The sequence below is a fragment of the Corvus moneduloides genome, chromosome 10 (assembly GCF_009650955.1).
Source record: "Corvus moneduloides isolate bCorMon1 chromosome 10, bCorMon1.pri, whole genome shotgun sequence".
Classification (NCBI taxonomy): domain Eukaryota; kingdom Metazoa; phylum Chordata; class Aves; order Passeriformes; family Corvidae; genus Corvus; species Corvus moneduloides.
Genome location: NC_045485.1, coordinates 19,099,291 through 19,115,739, shown reverse-complemented (window position 1 = coordinate 19,115,739; position 16,449 = coordinate 19,099,291). Strand labels below are relative to the sequence as shown.

The 16,449-nt window shown below is 53.2% G+C and overlaps 1 protein-coding gene across 3 annotated transcripts in view; it reads right to left on the bottom strand.

Annotated features, from left to right (window-relative positions):
* Window positions 1–431: 431 nt before the first annotated feature.
* Window positions 432–16,449, bottom strand: part of DVL3 (dishevelled segment polarity protein 3) — a 33,472-nt gene continuing 17,454 nt past the window's right edge. Inside the window, exons 1-16 of one of the 3 annotated variants that reach the window (XM_032119765.1) lie at window positions 16,167–16,310; window positions 12,620–12,689; window positions 9,084–9,205; window positions 8,585–8,691; window positions 7,873–8,008; window positions 7,524–7,617; window positions 7,075–7,144; window positions 6,643–6,782; window positions 6,369–6,445; window positions 5,802–5,869; window positions 5,392–5,442; window positions 5,121–5,270; window positions 4,232–4,363; window positions 3,835–4,002; window positions 3,013–3,225; window positions 432–2,726 (exon numbers count right to left, since the gene is read on the bottom strand). In XM_032119765.1, the coding sequence (XP_031975656.1) occupies window positions 2,302–2,726; window positions 3,013–3,225; window positions 3,835–4,002; window positions 4,232–4,363; window positions 5,121–5,270; window positions 5,392–5,442; window positions 5,802–5,869; window positions 6,369–6,445; window positions 6,643–6,782; window positions 7,075–7,144; window positions 7,524–7,617; window positions 7,873–8,008; window positions 8,585–8,691; window positions 9,084–9,205; window positions 12,620–12,689; window positions 16,167–16,213 (2,070 nt within the window). In that variant the 5' untranslated portion in view covers window positions 16,214–16,310 and the 3' untranslated portion in view covers window positions 432–2,301. Of the gene's footprint in view, window positions 2,727–3,012; window positions 3,226–3,834; window positions 4,003–4,231; window positions 4,364–5,120; window positions 5,271–5,391; window positions 5,443–5,801; window positions 5,870–6,368; window positions 6,446–6,642; window positions 6,783–7,074; window positions 7,145–7,523; window positions 7,618–7,872; window positions 8,009–8,584; window positions 8,692–9,083; window positions 9,206–12,619; window positions 12,690–16,166; window positions 16,311–16,449 lie in introns of those variants that run through there. The other 2 variants (XM_032119763.1, XM_032119764.1) reach the window with 2 other exon arrangements.

Here is a 16,449-nt window from a genome sequence, read left to right as displayed (position 1 = left end):
CGCGGCGGGCGCGGAAATTACATTTCCGCGCTGGGCATATTGGGAGTTGTAGTCTGTGGCGGGGCGAGGACAGCGGCACGCAGCGAGAGGCTGGGCCCGGGGTGCGCCCGGGCAGGAGGCCGCGCTCGCCATGCAAAGTCCTGAGCTCGCCTCTTCCACAGGGCTGCTGGCTCCCGCTGGCCTCGCGCACAGGCATGCCCGCTTTCCCCCGCGCCAAAGGCCGCTGGAAACGGGTACCCAGGAAACCCTGAGAGCCCCCGCCCAGGCTCCGCTCCGGAGAGACTCAGCCCGCAGCCGCCCTCGGCAGCCCGCGAAATGACAGCTGGCACACTGGCACAGGGTGCGCTCATCCTGCTGGGATCTCGCTTTAGAGCGAAAGGCAGGAGGACGCAGGAGGCTGGGGGAAAATAATGAACGACACAAGGCAGGAGTCCAATAAAACTATGTTTATAAATAAAAACAAGGAGATTGGTGTTGTTTTTATAAAACCCAGCGGGTAGGGCAGGTCAAGGGGTGAGCAGTGGCCAAGGAGGCTGCTGGGGACAGTCTGACTCCAGCGGGAAGAGGGGAAGGAGAAGCTTCAGGGAGTCAGGGAGATGAACTGATGGCATGTGAGAGCTGGCAGAGGGGCTGCAGGGGCACTGCAGACTCCCAAGGAGCAAAATACATTTCAACTCCATCGTATAAAAACCGTGAACACAAGAAAGACCAAAGGAAGCAATGCTATGGAGGAAGCCACGGCGTGGCAGGAGGAGAGGGCGCCGGGGCGCCAGCACCAACAGCAGCAGGGTCGAGCTTGTCCATACCGTACCGTGCTTGGCCCTGGGCATGGGGAAAGGGCTGCCCCAGCCCCAGGCACGTCTCCGAGTACCCAGAAGTGGAAGAAAGGCAGGGAGCACTGGAGCAAACAGACTCAACTGTCCCAGCACGTCTGTGGGCACTGAGCCCAGAGGCCATGGTTCAGGCTGCAGTCTCGTCCCTGGAGGGCTTGTGTGGCCCCCAGGCACCATTCACAGCCCAGAGGGAGCCGGGCTGTCCCGGAGGTTTGTCCTCCCAGCAGCCAGGCCAGCAGCACCAGGCAGAGGAGAACACAGACTTAGGCCCTTCAGAGGACAAATACAAGGGAACCTCCACGTTTCTCCAACGCATGAAAGTGAACCAGGTGTGTCCCACCCTCGCCTTCTAACTCCGTCCAGGCCCTTGAAGGTATCACATAGCTGAGCAGCAGCGCGACAGTAGGAGGGAGAAGGCCACAGCTGCCACCACCAGCCCCAGGCATGGGACAGACCCTACAAACAGGACAGGCAGCAGCACATTGCAGGCAGGAGGGCAAAGAGCAGGATGGAAGGAGCAAAGCTCTGCCCTTAAATCCCCCCAAAGTACCCCAGGGTAGGTGTAGGGCACTGAGTCACGCAAGAGACTGCGCACAGGCACTCACCACCGCTCTGGGCTGGATGCAGAGGTACCGCCCCAGCCCCAAGGCCTGGCCAAGATGAAGGAGGGTCCTGCCATGGGGCAGTGTCAGGCTCGGACCTAGCCCAATATGTGGGCAAGAGAAGGGAGGCAAGAGGGAAGTGGCAGCATCTCTCCACTCCCTGGAGGCACTGAAGCCCTGGAACATTCATGCATTAGCCAAAAGGCAACTACAACGGGATTTAAAATACATATATAAGGCTGGTCCCTGCTCCCCCTCTCAGGGCTGTGGGAAGGGCAGGGCATCTTCCACGAGGGGGAGGAAAGAAGCCATCTTCAGCGCCATGCGTGCCCAGCGCCCCTGGAGCTCCGTGTCCTGCTGTCGGGCCACGCCACGCTCCAGCTCTCCCCCCCACAGGCGGCAGGCTCAGAGAAAGTCAAACACCCCGTAATTCTTTGCTGCTTGATAGAAGAAACACAAAAGGGTGAAAAGAAAGAAGAGATGTTTAGGGTGGAAGGACTGAGGCAGCAGTGACACACGGGCAAGCAGCACAGGGTGCTGGGACGGATGCGGATTAATGGGGTTAGAAAGAGGATGGCAGGAGGGAATTACCATCAGCAATACACAAGTCTGGTGGCGGGATGGGCTGACAGCACCCAGCAGGCCTGCCAGGCCTGTCCACCCAGCTCGAGGAGGGATTAGAATCAAGGTTTAGTTCCATTTATTTTTTTTTTTCCCTTTTTTCCTTTTCGTTATCAAGACAAAAAAGAAAGAAACAAAAAAAAACCCCCAAAAAACAAGGGGTGAAGCCAGGGCTGGTCCTAGGAAACAAACGACAGGGATAGAAGGGAGAAGGAGGGACAGCAGACAGACAGGGGATGGGCGCTTCACATTACATCCACAAAGAACTCACTGGGGTTGCCCATGGCCATTCGGAAGGACTGTCTACTGGCTGTCAGTTCGGGGGGCACAGAGGCCAGGTCACGGCCCGGCGGCGCCCCGGGGGGCCCCATGGCTGACGGCGGTGGAGGCATCAGCAACATGGGGGGGCTGAAGAGAGGGGGGAGGCCGGGAGGCCCGTACGACTGCTGGCTGTGGTGGCTGCGGATGCTGTGAGCCAGGGAGTGCTGGCTGCGCTGGCTGTGCTGGCTGGCTGGCACCGAGCGCTCGCTGGCTGCACGCTCGCGCCGCATGCTGCTCCTCGTGGTGTGGTCCGACTCGCTCCCACTGCCGCCCGACTTCGACTCCCCAGTCTTCTCTCTCTCCTTCCTCCTCTCGCTGCCACTGCGATTGGAACCGCTGCTCCGGCTCCCTGCAAAGCACACGAGGCAAGGTTAGGTGCCAGCTCGGACAAGTCAGGAAGAACGGATGCTCCTCCAGCCAAGGGAGGATTGCGGCACGCTCTGGCACAGCCAGGCGCCAGCACAATCTGTGCTCTCAGTCTCCTTTCAGCAGCAAGTCCCATGACCCTTCCAACATGGCTTTTGCCCTGGCTTCCCCCACATAGGGCTTTGCCTAAGCAGCCTTTTCCTGCTGTTTCCCTGTGCTGAACGGGACACCTGCCCACCTGCAGGCGTATTTTAGTCCTTTTGACTCACCTTCACTGTGCTGGCTGCCTGCACTGCCCCCTCCATAGCTGTAGCCTGGGTCAGGGAAGCCGGGATGGGGGTTGTATGGATGAGGCGGTGGATACTGATATGGGAAGGCCATAGGCCAGGGTGCAGCTCCTGGGTGGGGGAGTGGAGCCAAAGTGTCCTGATCAGAGGCACCGCTGGAGCCATCATGATCATGAAGAGACAGATTAGCCATGTCTGCAAGAAAGCAGAGAACAGGGGTTAATCCAAGCAGAAAAACAACCACGTGTGGTGAAGCAGCTTTCCGTCCAGTCTTGCTGATAGGATATGCAAGGAGACACAAGAAGTTGGCACTCTCTCTGCTAGTCAATGCCACCATTTGTGCTTCCTGGCTGAACAACTGCCAGGCTGTGGGAGTCCAAACTGCCACTCTAATATAGAGACCAGCTTGGTGGAAAAGGACCACATCAGGGCTACAGCTCACCCTGCCAATTCATTCCCCCATCCCTCTTATCTGACCAGAACCCAGTTGCCTGAGCACCAACCCCATGCCAGCACTGAAATTCAGAGGCTGGAGACAGTCAGTAAATACTAAGACTCTGCTATGACTGCCCAGGAGAAAAGATCACATAGTAGGTGACTCTGTCAATGCTGCTTCCAACTTCACTACCTCAGCAGCAGGACAAGGAAGCTGGGATATTCTTCGTTGCTCCCTTAACAGGGTCTGTACAACAAGGGGCCCAGCCTGATGGCAATGGCTGTAGGTGTGTCCCTATGGTGTCAACAGGGCTCTGCAGGACCACTACCCCTCCATCCATTCCCTCCCACCCATGCCAAGAGCCATACTTCCACAGAGGTCCCCGAAGATGTAATAGCACTGCTCCGAGAAGGTGATCTTGTTCACAGTGTGTCGGATGTAGCCAGCCTTCAGCAGATTGCTGGCATATTTGCGGGACTCACGGCGGTCTGTAAAGCCCTCCACATGGTGATAGAGCCAATCTACCACATCCGAACCTGCCACCAAATACAGAGTTAAATTTGGCAAAAGAGAGCAAGACGGTGGCCCTTGAGGCAAGTGAGCCACACTGGAGAAAAGACGAAGTGGGCCAAAAGGTTCAATTTGTGACTCTTGGCTAGTCAACAGTTTGTTTATGGTGACAAAGATGCTCCCTTTGTCATCTGCTTAAAATGGGCCACCCACTCCCCAGTCCCTGCCTCTGCTGCAGGCAGCACAGTCTCTTACCAATGAAGGCATTGGGGATGGTGATCTTCAGCCACATGCGGTCACGCACCTCAAGGCCTGACTCTGGTGAGGCCATGGCTTTCACAATGGTCGCCATGTCACTGTGGATGGACAGGTGAAAGTCATCGAGGCCTGTGGTGTGGATGAAGGAAGGGAGGCAGAGGTGAGAGAGGGCAGAAGATTCAAGAGGGCCAATGGAAGCATCACACACAGGAGGAATGGGCCAGGGAACAATACATCGCAGACAGCCTCAGGGTACATGCTGTGTAACCCCCCTTCCAGCCTTCCCATGTCATCCTTCACATGTCAGCCATCTCCTCTTGGGCAAAGCCCGGGCAAGAGTCACATACTTAAAACAAACTCCTGGCTTGTTGCCTCACCCAAGCTCTCCAGACCCTTGCTTCAGGGGTCTATATACCAAATCACCCCAAACCTTCAGAAAGCAACCGAGAGCCCTGTGCTCAGCAGGACCCTGCCCCACCACAAGGCTCTTTGCACCCAGCTGCCTCCTCCATCCTGCTCTATCTGCTGTCTGGAAGGAGCTCTCAATTGCTCCAGGTACATGCTGAATCCACCTGGCCCCACATTCTCAGCCACTAACCCCTGACTGGTCTGAGCCTTTCCTCTGCACCTGCCACAGCTCCTCATCGCACCCAGGCTCCTCTACTCTCCTCACACAGAAGGCTGAAAAACACGATATTAATTCTCCCAGGCAGAACTCCCACTGATCCAAGTGCCAGCCTGGTGAGAGCTGCCTCCCTCCCAGTCCCTTGGCAGGGCAGATCTGGCCCACCCCAGCTGTCCCCAGGCAGATGTATTGCTCCCTTCACAGCACAGTGAAGGTGAGGAGGCCGTGCAGCGGGTGCAGCACGGAGGCACAAGAACTTACGTTCAGTCTCTGGGATGGAGCTGGTGATGGAGGAGCTGGTGGAAGTGATTGTGCTCATGGATGGACTCATACCGTACGCTGGGTAGGTGCCAGTCATCGCTGCCGTGTGAGACACCCAGGCTGCCGGGTCAATGGGCCGGATGGGCTCACCTGCATTGAAGAAAGAGTCAGTCAGCAGCTGTAAGAAACTATCACCTCATCAAAAAAACCTCTGGGGAGGGACAGGGACTCAGCATAGCCCATTCCATCCCCAGGATTTGCCGGGACTCACCCGGATCGGAGCATGGAGAGTCTGGCCCAGCCCAGATCCGCTGGGGAGCAACTGGGAGAGAAAGAAGAGAGGGAGGGTCAGCAGGAGAGGTGCAGAGGGAGAGATCCCCCTATCGCTTAAGGGGGGTTTCTCTTTCCTCTGGCGCCCCGAGCAAGTGACCTCCCTGCCCCAGTGAAACGCGTCCCCAGCGTGATGTGGGAAGAAGGGCTGGGCTTATGGGCATTTTGGCCTGGGAATAGGGCATAGCAGCCTCCTAAAAGGAGAGCTGAAACTCTATCAAACCCCAATTCAGTGCCCCATGGAGTCACACACACAGGGGAGGAACAAGACAACAACCAAGTAAGTGCTTAAGGCAGGGCTCTCACATGAGCTGGGCACCAGCGCTAAGGGTGGGTCAGCTATCCACTTACTCCTGGGTAACGAGAAGCAGCCCCGCGGACTGGGGTCCCAGCACTTGGCCACTGTCAGGGTGATGGGCCTGCAACAAAAAGGTGAGACTTAGAACCAGAGCACAGTAGCACAAACCCCTGCATGATGGATGGATGCTGTGTGCCAGCTCTCTCCTGGGAGACAGGGAGAAGCTGCCAGTAAAGTGACCTTGCTTCCCTCCAGCTATGGGTTTCCCTAGCGACATGAACAAAATGATGTGACCCTACTGAGGGTTGCTAATGACCCAAATAGAATCAGAGAATCACAGCACAGTTTGTTTTAAAGGATCTTTAAAAGTTATCTAGTCCAACTGCCCTGCAATGAGCAGCGACACGGCATCCCCACAAAAAAACGGGCACAGACCCCAATTCCTTTGGCTGCAATTCTTGCTTTGGGCATGAAAACCCAGGAATCAAAGCAACACCAAAACCCTACGTTCTGAGCTTCTGCAGAGGCACTGGCAGAGGTGGCTGGAAGACACAACTCACACACCCCAAGCAAACACTGTGCAGATGCCCCTGGATGGAAGGAACAATCCAGGTACTCACCCCGGCTTGTGCACAATCTCCCTCAGCACCCGCACAGCATCATCGTTGCTCATGTTCTCAAAGTTGATGTCATTTACCTGCAAACAACACAAAGAGGTGAGTCCCAGAGATGTGACCAGAGGCTGAGCTCCCCACTCAGCTCAGCAGTGACTCAGCTTCCCTCTTCCAAGCACAGCTTCCTGGGTTTAGCCTGCCAAAGTTCTCAAGGAGGCTTCTGGGTCTTTTCTTGCTGCTTTCCCGGGCCCAAAGATGGAGATATGTGGGTGTGAAGTACCTGCAAGAGCATGTCTCCTGGCTCAATCCTGCCATCAGCTGCCACAGCGCCACCCTTCATGATAGAGCCAATGTAAATGCCTCCATCCCCACGCTCATTGCTCTGTCCCACAATAGAAATGCCCAGAAAGTTGTATTTCTCTGCAGGGATGGAAAGAGAAAAAAGTAAGTCACCCCAAAGCAGCAGGCACAAGCAGCCCTAACCTCAGAAAAACCACATACTAATGATGGTGATCTGCACCCCTGTCCCAGAGAGATGTCCTGGGACACACAAACTCTTGAGAAACTGTTGCTACAAGACAAGCCAATCTTCTACAGAATCCATCTCCTCACTCCTCCCCCATGTGTTCTCCTTGCCCCCTCCCCAGTTCCCTCTCCGCGACCCAGTCTCGCTCTGGAAGAACTGCAGGCTCCATGCACACCTCCCACTCACCCATATTCAGCGTGACCGTGATGATGTTCAGGGACATGGTGGAGTCTGTGATGCTGCTGAAGGACGATGACTGCAACGTAAGTGAAACATGAGATGTCCTCCCGTGCCTCAGTAACATTCCCAGCCCTAGCTTCCTCTACTTGTCCTTTCCTTCCTGCCCCTCCTTGTGGCACCACAGCCACCACCCACAACTCCAGTCTTATGCTGGGAGCTTTGCAGAGCCAGAGAACATCAGCCATGACCCTTATGACCTCTCTACAGCCAGGACAAGACCTGTGGTCCCAGCTCTTGAGGCTACATTGGCTTGGAAAAGGTTCACACCACTTTTTGAAGTCTCAGCACTTGGACACCTGTCTGAAGCCGTGCCCACAGCAAAAACAGCTGAATCCCTGAGAGCCCACCCTGACCGGCACTGCCCTCCCCAGGATACCCAGCCCCTCCCTGGGTACCCGCTCAATGCGTGGAGCCTTCTGTTTCCGCCGGCGTCGCTTGTGCCTCCTCATAAGACGGGAAGCACTGCTTTGCTCTGTTGAACTGCTAAACCTGCAGGCAAAAGCAAGAGTCAGCTCTTCTGCTGCCACGGTGGTGGCTCTGGCAGCAAGAGAGCCATGGAAACGGCACAGGGAATAGAGGACTGCAGGGGAGAACATGCACATGGGGGAAAGACAATGGCAGAGGGGGCTGCTAGGTGAGACAGAAGCAGATCTGAGCACAGGATTACTGTGCCCTGCAAAGGCATCTCTCTGTTCTGGGAGTCAGGGGGAAGTTAGTGTTTCCCCAAGATGCAAGCTCTCCTACCTGCTGGTAGAGTCATCTTCATCTGAGTCAAAGAAGCTGGTGGTTTCCAGCTCACTGCTCATGAGTGTGGAGGAGCTCTCGTAGCCACCCAGGTCTCGACGCCGCTCTCCCTTCACTGTCCCATTCACCCTGGGTGCTGTGAAAAGACAAGACTCAGTGGGCTTGAGACAAACCCTTCCCCTATGCAGGGCTCATGGCAACCTCCTCAGAACAAATCTGGCCATCAGTCAATCCCGTCTAGTGCCAGCTAACTCCCAGTCTACCCTGGGATCAGATCCATCTTCTATGAGATACCTCTTCTACCACTACAGGGTGGGGAAGAGGCTGATGGGCCAGCAGGAACAATGCTGCTAAACTTGTGGAAGACTTGCAACTTCTCCTTGGTAGAGCAAGAAGTAGCATGAGTGGCAAAGCTAAAGCACATTCTACTTCTCAGCTAAGAAGACAGAGGCACAAGTGTCTCCTGCTCTTGAGGCTTCTACAGGAGATATCTCCTTTGACCCTAAAGAGTCCAACACCAAGCTCTGATGTAACACAGGTGTTAGCTCCTGCCTCCAGTGTGAGGCTACGGCCCTTCTAAAAGCCATAGAATAGGCCTTCTAAGCTGGGAAGGTTCTGCAGAGCAGAGAAAGCTGCCCCAAGTCTGGAGCTAGTGCTGCCACCATGCCCCAGCCATGCCCTGCAGAGTTCTCACCATGTTACTGCCACTCACCATGCTCAGGCCCATCTGTCCGACGAGGTCGTTCCCTTTGCGACGACACCACTGAGTCTGTCTCTGTCTCATTGTCCAAGTTTTCCCGACTCCCCCCAGTGTTAGGGCTGTGATGAGATAAAACCAACAAATATGTGCAACAGGGAACAACTTGACAAGGCTCTCTCTACCTCTGTCCTGACCAACACAAGGTTCCAGCCATCAGCTGTCTCCTTCTTGAGGGACAGGAACAACCACAGCGCATCTACGAGTGCAGGGCAAAGAACTGGGGATGCTGTGCTGGCTCTTTCCCTGCACTATTTTCAGCATGCCCATGTTTGTTGAGTAATGCAGCTCCACTTCAAATCTGCTCCCAGCCCCACTCTCCTCCCCTCTTGCTGGCTGTCATCCCCGACAATTTGGGTAAGAGTGTCCCAGCCTGGTCTGGGATACTGGTCTCGATTACAGCAAACCCACCGTGTGTCTCTTAGAAACCAGAACAGATGTTCACGTAACTTACTGGAAAGAGGGGGGCCTGGAGTCTCCAATTCCTCCTGTGCGCTCCATGGACGGTGGCAGCTCTGTCTGGTTGTCGGCACAGACCGAGCCAGCATCTGAATGGGAACCCTCTGCAGACACCAGCTGGAGGGACAAGAGACAGAAAAGGAAACTGAGAAAACATTTATAAGAGTGGCCAAAGGAGCTGGCCAAAAGCCTGCCTGGCCCAGGATCTCATCTTTGGCAGTTGACAACAGCAGATGCCCAAGAGCAGGTATGGAATGGGCCAAGCATGTAGCAACATTCCCCCTCAAGGCCTTCCCAGACACTAGCTATTTGTGGCTCAGGAATTCCCAACCCAGCAGTGAAGCCCGGGTGGGTGACAGCCGTGCTTGGACACTCTGACATCCCCTGCACACCCACATCACACACTCAGGTAGCCTTTAGCACACATCCTGCAGCAGGGACTGAATTCCCCGAGTTATCACACTGGAAAAGGCAGTTAAAGTCATTCCTTTCCTCAGTTCTAGCAGTCTCTACACTTCTACCATCAAGCTGTGGGACCCAGCAGGACTTTCACCTTCTCAGCCTTTGTAAGCTGGGGGTAACAGAGCTCAGGGCCAAGGCTGGCTTTGAAATACACTCTTGAAACAGGCTCTTTCTCAGCTTCCATACTTTCATACTTTGCAAACTTTCAGGCTGTGTTCAGCTTATTGGCTTGAGCACAACCTTCGGCCAATCTCTGGGATGCTCAACAGATTCCCCAGTGCAGAAATTCAAGAAAGGGTTAAACCCCAGAGACTCTTTATACCAGACATTCTGTGGGGCAGCCCAGGCACACCAACATCTGTGATTCTGGCTCTATAATAAACCACCAATTTCAGGGCTCAGGGAATGAGCTGGAGCCTCTCCCAGGAGCTATGGGCTCGCCAGTGGAATGAAACAGAGGACAGCCCAAATGAGCTATTCCCCAATATTGCTCCCTGTCCAGGTTTGCACTCTCCCTTACTTTCAAGCTGTAATGTACTGGGCTAATCCCAATAGGGCCAAGCAAGAAAGCAACAAAGAGCCTCTTCCTAGACAGAAGCATTCAGGGACCTCCACAGCAGAGGTGACAGGGCCCAGAAAGGATCTAACAGAGGTTAGGGATGCCCACTGTTGCTCAGAACAGAAGAAACATGAAACATAGGCTGGAAAGAAGCTGATAGCTGCTGTGCAAACCATAATACCCAGTGTAAATGCAGAGGCAGCACTACTGCTTGCTGGTGAGGGAACCACACTGCATGGAGCCAGAAGCAGATGCCAACTCATATGCTGGAGGCACAGCCCATTTATACAGGTCTTGAGTGCTTCCCCGCATCACTGATGAAAGAGTTGTGCCCTGCCCACCTTCAGGAGCTGGGGAAGCCCTGGTAAGGTGGAAATGGTCCCCACAGATCAGAGTAGAAGATAAGAGACATGTACTGCCAGAGACATTGGTAACAGAGACAGGGATGCAGCTGGGACAAGGAAGACGGAGCAGCCTTGAAAAAGCCGGAGCCAAGGCAGCAGACAGGGCAGAGAGCAGCCTCAGGTGTCGAAAGCTGCAGAGCCCGTCCCACAAGCCCCAGGACAAGCCCAACGGCTCCTGCTCTCACAACTGTCTAACCAGCTCTTGTCTCATGCTCAGGTCAGCTTCTATCCCTCCAGCAAGCCCCACACACATGCCTGGCTCTGCTCCTGGCACCTTCCTGGTGACTTGTCTTCCCAGGACACATCCCCCTCCTTGAGGGCCACATCCCTGCTCTGGCAGCCACTGCCCGGGAGCACAGGATAGAAGAGATGCTGGAAGTGGCCAGCATTGCCTAGGGAAAAGTCATGTAACACTCTATGCTTGAAAATCTCAAGGCAACATCAAGCAAATAGATTTGGGCAGAGGGAACTAGCCACAGGCAGCTGTCAAACAGCAGTGAGGAGAGCTGAGGGGGTGTTTCCAAACAGGCAGGATTGATGCTATCTTCCTCTAACACTCCCAAGAGTGGGATTTCCTTCCAGGAAGGTTTTGATAACCATCCTGCACTTTTCCTGCCTCTTTACACTGCCAGGAAATACTCACTTGGATTCAAGCCCCCGTCTTTCCCTGACGCTAAAATTAGTACTGAATTCCTAAAATAGCTACATCCCAGCCTGTCTGTCAGAAGCAGCAATGTGCTCCCCTCTCAGCCCCCAAACCACCCATGGACTAGGAGACTCTCAGCAGAGGTAGAAAAGTGCACAAAGGCCTCTGGAACTGCCATTACCCTTCATGCACAAGAGCTGGTAGTGATGCTCACTCTGGGCACAAGTTCCCTGCAAGGATCCAGCCCAGCAGAGCAACAGCACGGTGGTCACACCAGACAGACCCACATCAGATCTGTGGCACTCACACTGAACAACCAGAGAGCCCCTACAAGGAGAGCCAGCAGCTGCATGGATGCACGGATCACAAGGAAAAGCACACAGGTGAAAAAGGAGCACTGGAATGGGTTTAGAGACTCTGGGACTCCCCATAGGGCAGGTGAAAGCAAAAAGCAGCTGGAAAGGGCGAGGTGGGAAGACATCTTGGGGCAGATGCAGCAGCAACGGGATGGATGCAGAGGAATGTGTGATGGCCAAGAGCCGGACACAGGCTGTTTTCCGAAGGGCCTGGATAACCGCTAGAGGGAGGACGGCAAGCGTCCGGCCCCGGCTCTTTGTGTGAGAGCCCAGCACAGCCTTTCCTCCCTGCTCCAGACTGCACCCAGCTCCCCTGGCTGGAATCTCAGGGGCAGCCGTGTCGGCAGTGGGGCACCTGCCCACCCCTGTCACTGTTTGGTGTAGGGATAGAAGCAGAATTAGGTCTGACCTAGCCTGATTTGCTGAGGATTTTTACTGTTTTAGAGTCTGTTTAGGGGCCTCTGGAAAAAGGCACTTGAATATTTGCTCTGCTCTTGGTGTAGATCCACACCCCCATCAGAACAAACTGCAGCTCAGAAGAGGGAAAACTGGATGATGGGCTGTGGAGACTTTCCCCCCACTAACGGAGGGTCCCTGTGAGGACAGAGGGAAGCATGCAGGCAGGGAGCAGAGCATGTGCATGGCATGGTACTGAGGGAAAAGCTTGTCCTGCAGCTGCCCAGGCAGTACCTTTAGTCTTCAGGGCAGTCAAATCCAGTCCGCTTCACCAGCACTAAAGTCACTTAAGCCCTTTGCGCCAGTCACTGGAGCGGGACTTTCCTTGGAAAGCTGACCCTGCCATAGGGGCACAGGGGTTATGCTGTGGACAGGCCACGACCACGATCTCTGCCAGGCATCAGTTACCGTGAGCTCTTCATACAGGTATCCCACATCGTCCCCGGTACAGGGGACCCAGCATCACAGAGCCCCCTCTCCAGCTGAGGGACTGGAGTGTGGGGATCCAGCTCATCAGCTTTGTGAGCAGCCAGCACACCGACGGTACGGAGCAGTCCCTGTGCCTTACTTGGCACTACACAACCGAACGGTGTTTTTCAGAGAGGGTACAAACAGGCTGAGAGATACCGAAGCAAGGGGCTTGCTTACCCATGACACCACCCGGCCGTTGAAGCAGGGAAGCTTGGCATTGTCATCCGAGATCTCTTCTTTCACCACCCTGCAGAGGGGAGAGGAGGCAGTCAGAGCTGGGTTCAGGACTTCAAAGGAAAAGGAGACTTTCCCAGATGGGTACTTGCACACAACAACAGGCAACCCAGGCTTGGGGATGGAGCAGGAGAGGACTAGCAGCTCTCTCCTGCTGCCAGGCCACAGGTTGCTTTGCCCACAGCCATGACTGGCAGCCTGGAGAGAAGCCAAAGGCAGAACAGCCTTTCTATGTGCATGCATCTGTTTCATCCTCCAGTTCACATTCTAATCAGTAAAATCAAAATTCAGTTGTATATAATAGAATCATAGAATCATTTAAGTTGGAAAAGACCTTTAAGATCATTAAGTCCAACCATTACCCCAGCACTGCCAAGGCCACCACCAATCCATGTCCCCAAGTGCCACATCTACATGACTTTTAAATACCTCCAGGGATGGTGACTCCACCACTCCCCTGGGCAGCCTGTTCCAGTGCTTGACAACCCTTTTGGTGAAGAAATGTTCCTAATGTTCTATCTAAACCTCCCCTGGCACAACTTGAGGCCGTTTCCTCTTGTCCTGTTGCTTCCTATTTGGGAGAAGAGACCAATCCCCACCTGGCTCCAACCTCCTTTCAGGGAGTTGTAAAGAGTGAGAAGGTCCCCTGAGTCTCCTTTTCTCCAGGCTAGACACCACCAGCTCCTTCAGCTGCTTCTCACAGGACTTGTGCTCCAGACCCTTCCCCAGTTCTGTTGCCCTTTCCTGGACATGCTCCAGCACCTCAATGTCTGTCTTGTAGTGAGGGGCCCAAAACTGAACACAGGCTTTGAGGTGTGACCTCACCAGTCCCAAGTACAGGGGACAGTCACTGCCCTGGTCCTGATGGCCACACTATTGCTGACACAAGGCAGGATGCCACTGACTTTCTTGGCCACCTGAGCACACGTGGGCTCGTGGTCAGCCACTGTCAACCAGCATCCCAAGGTCCTTCCCCACCAGGCAGCTTTCCAGGCTGCCTTCCCCCAGCCTGCAGAGCTGTGTGGGGTTGTTGTGACCCAGGTTGTGCAGGACCCAGCACTTGGCTTTGTCAAGCCTCATACAGCTGGCCTTGACCCGTTGATCCAGACTGTCCAGATCTCTCTGCAGAGCCTTCCTACCCTCCAGCACATCAACACTCCTACCTAACTTAGTCATCTGTGAACTGAGTGTGCCCTCGATCCCCATGACAGATCATTGATAAAGATATTAAATAGGACTGGCCCCAGTACTGAGCCCTGGGGAACAGCACTGTGAGCAGCCAATGGATGTAGCTCCACTCCCCACAACTCCCTGGGCCCACCCCCCCAGTTTTCTACCCAGGGAACTGTGCACTTGTCCAAGCCATGAGCAGCCAGTTTCTCCTGGAGAATACTGTGGGAAGTAGTGTCAAAGGCTTTACTGAAGTCCAGGTAGATAACATCCACAGCCTTTCCTTCATCCACTAATCGTGCCACCTTGTCACAGGAGATCAGGTTGGTCAAGCAGGACCTGCCTTTCCTAAACCCATGCTAGGTGGGTCTGATTGCCTGGCTGTTCTGTACATGTCCCATGATGGCACTCTAGATAATCTGCCCCATGACCTTCCCCGGCTCTGAGGTCAGGCTGACAGGCCTGTAGTTCCCTGGTTTCTCTTCCTCACCCTTCTTGTAGATGGGCATCGTATTTGCCAACTTCCAATCAACTGGGACTTCCCTGGTTGACCAGGACTGCTGGTAAATGACAGAGTGACTCAGTGAGCACTTCCACCAGCTCCCTCAGTATCCTTGGGTAGATCCCATCTGACCCCATAGACTTTTGTATGTCTAAGTGGCATTGCAGGTTTCTGATCATTTCCTCTTGGATTACATGGGCTTCATTCTGCTCCCTGTCCCTGTCTACCAGCTCAGGGGGCTGGACATCCTGAGAACAGCTGATCTTGCTATTAAACACAGAGGCAAAGAAGACATTAAGTACCCCAGCCATTTCCTCATCCTTTGTCACTATTTCCCCCCACAGCCAATAAAGGACGGACATTCTCCTTAGCCCTCCTTTTGTTGCTGATATTATTTGTAAAAACATTTTAATTGTCTTTTACAGGAGTAGCCAGGTAAGTTCTAGTTGGGCTTTGGCCCTTCTAGCTCTCCCTGCATGCCCTCACAAGATCCTTGTAGCACTCCTGAGTTGCCTCCCCCTTTTTCCAAAGGTAAAATACTCTTTTTTTCTCCTGATTTGAGCCAAAGCTCCCTGCTCAGCCAGGCCAGTCTTCTTCCCCACTGGCTTGTCTTTCAGCACATAGGGACAGCCTGCTCCTGCATCTTTTGGTTTTCCTTCTTGAAGAATGTCCAGCCTTCCTGGGCTGCTTTGCCCTTCAGAACTGCCTCTCAAGTGACTCTATCAACCAAGTCCCTAATCAGGCCAAAGTCTGCCCTCTGCAAGTCCGAGGTGGCAGTTCTGCTGATCCCCCTCCTTACTTCTCTGAGAATCAAAAACTCTTGTCATGTTGTGATTGGTGTGCACAAGGTGGCCTCCAGCCATCACATCATCCACCAGTTCTTCTCTGTTCACTAACAACAGGTCCAGTGGGTGCCTTCCCCAGCTGGCTCCCTCACCTGCTGTATCAGGAAGTTCTTCCACACACTCCAGCAACCTCCCAGACTGTTTCTGCTGTACTGTATTTCCAGCAGACATATTTCCACCAGTTTGCTTAATTCTAAAGAAATACATAATTTAAGCCTCTTTATAATGATCTGAAAGAATCACAAACTATGCCAGAGATTTCTAATAGATGAAAGTGAAATACATTAAACATGCTGCCTACCAAATGATACTGTTGCTTTTTAATTACGTACATAATATTTCAACATCACTTCAAGCTTTGCAGTTGTGCCATAATGTCATGTCCCTGCATTACACGAACAGCTACATTATTATCAGCCTTCACAGTGAAACACTAACTTTGTTTTTTCCACAAGAGTAAAAAAAAAAAAAAAAAAAAAAAAATCAGTTTTCCTTGGAAAGTAAGTTTATTTTTTTTTTATTTTAAATATCACTGGACCCCTAAATACTTTTTCCACAGAGAATCTGCAATCAAAACAACTTGTGAATTCAGAAGATTCAGTTACTATCTTTGATAAATCAAATACCAAAATAGGCTTTAACAAGCTAATTTCCTTTTCTACTTAATGACAACATTTTAAGCACTCTTATTTAATGCAAAGATATATTAAAATTAGTTTGTGATACTATGTTCCCCCTTCTAAGCTATATCTAAGGTAGCTTGACACATACTGAGCTTAAAATACATAGTAACTAAATAGTGATTAAATTGTGGGGGGGAGGGGGGAATCCAACATAAACAGAACAAAGTAAAGAATGTGAAACCAAGAGAAATTATGTATTAAAAGTAAGTAGATTATAAGTATCTAACACTACTCAGAAGTGGAATTCTATCAACAGCTCTGAAGGGTCCCCAAGCCAGTCCCCAACTCACGGAGAATCGAAGAGGATGCAAAGGTGGGACACGGAGCTGTGACCCATTGGCCCAGAGTGCTATCAAGTCACAGCACACCGGAGTTTGGAGAAACAGGTACTTTGGGCTCCTGGCTGTGCTCCCTGGTGTGCCAACAGCTGCCCCAACCGTCCCCAAAAACAGGACACAAGGCTTGCCAACACTCACAAGGCATCAGCAAAAGGCAAATGAACTGGAAGCCTAAACCCGAGGAGCAGGCTCGCTCCACCCTGCCAGCCCCACTGGTTGCGCTGGTGTCACACAC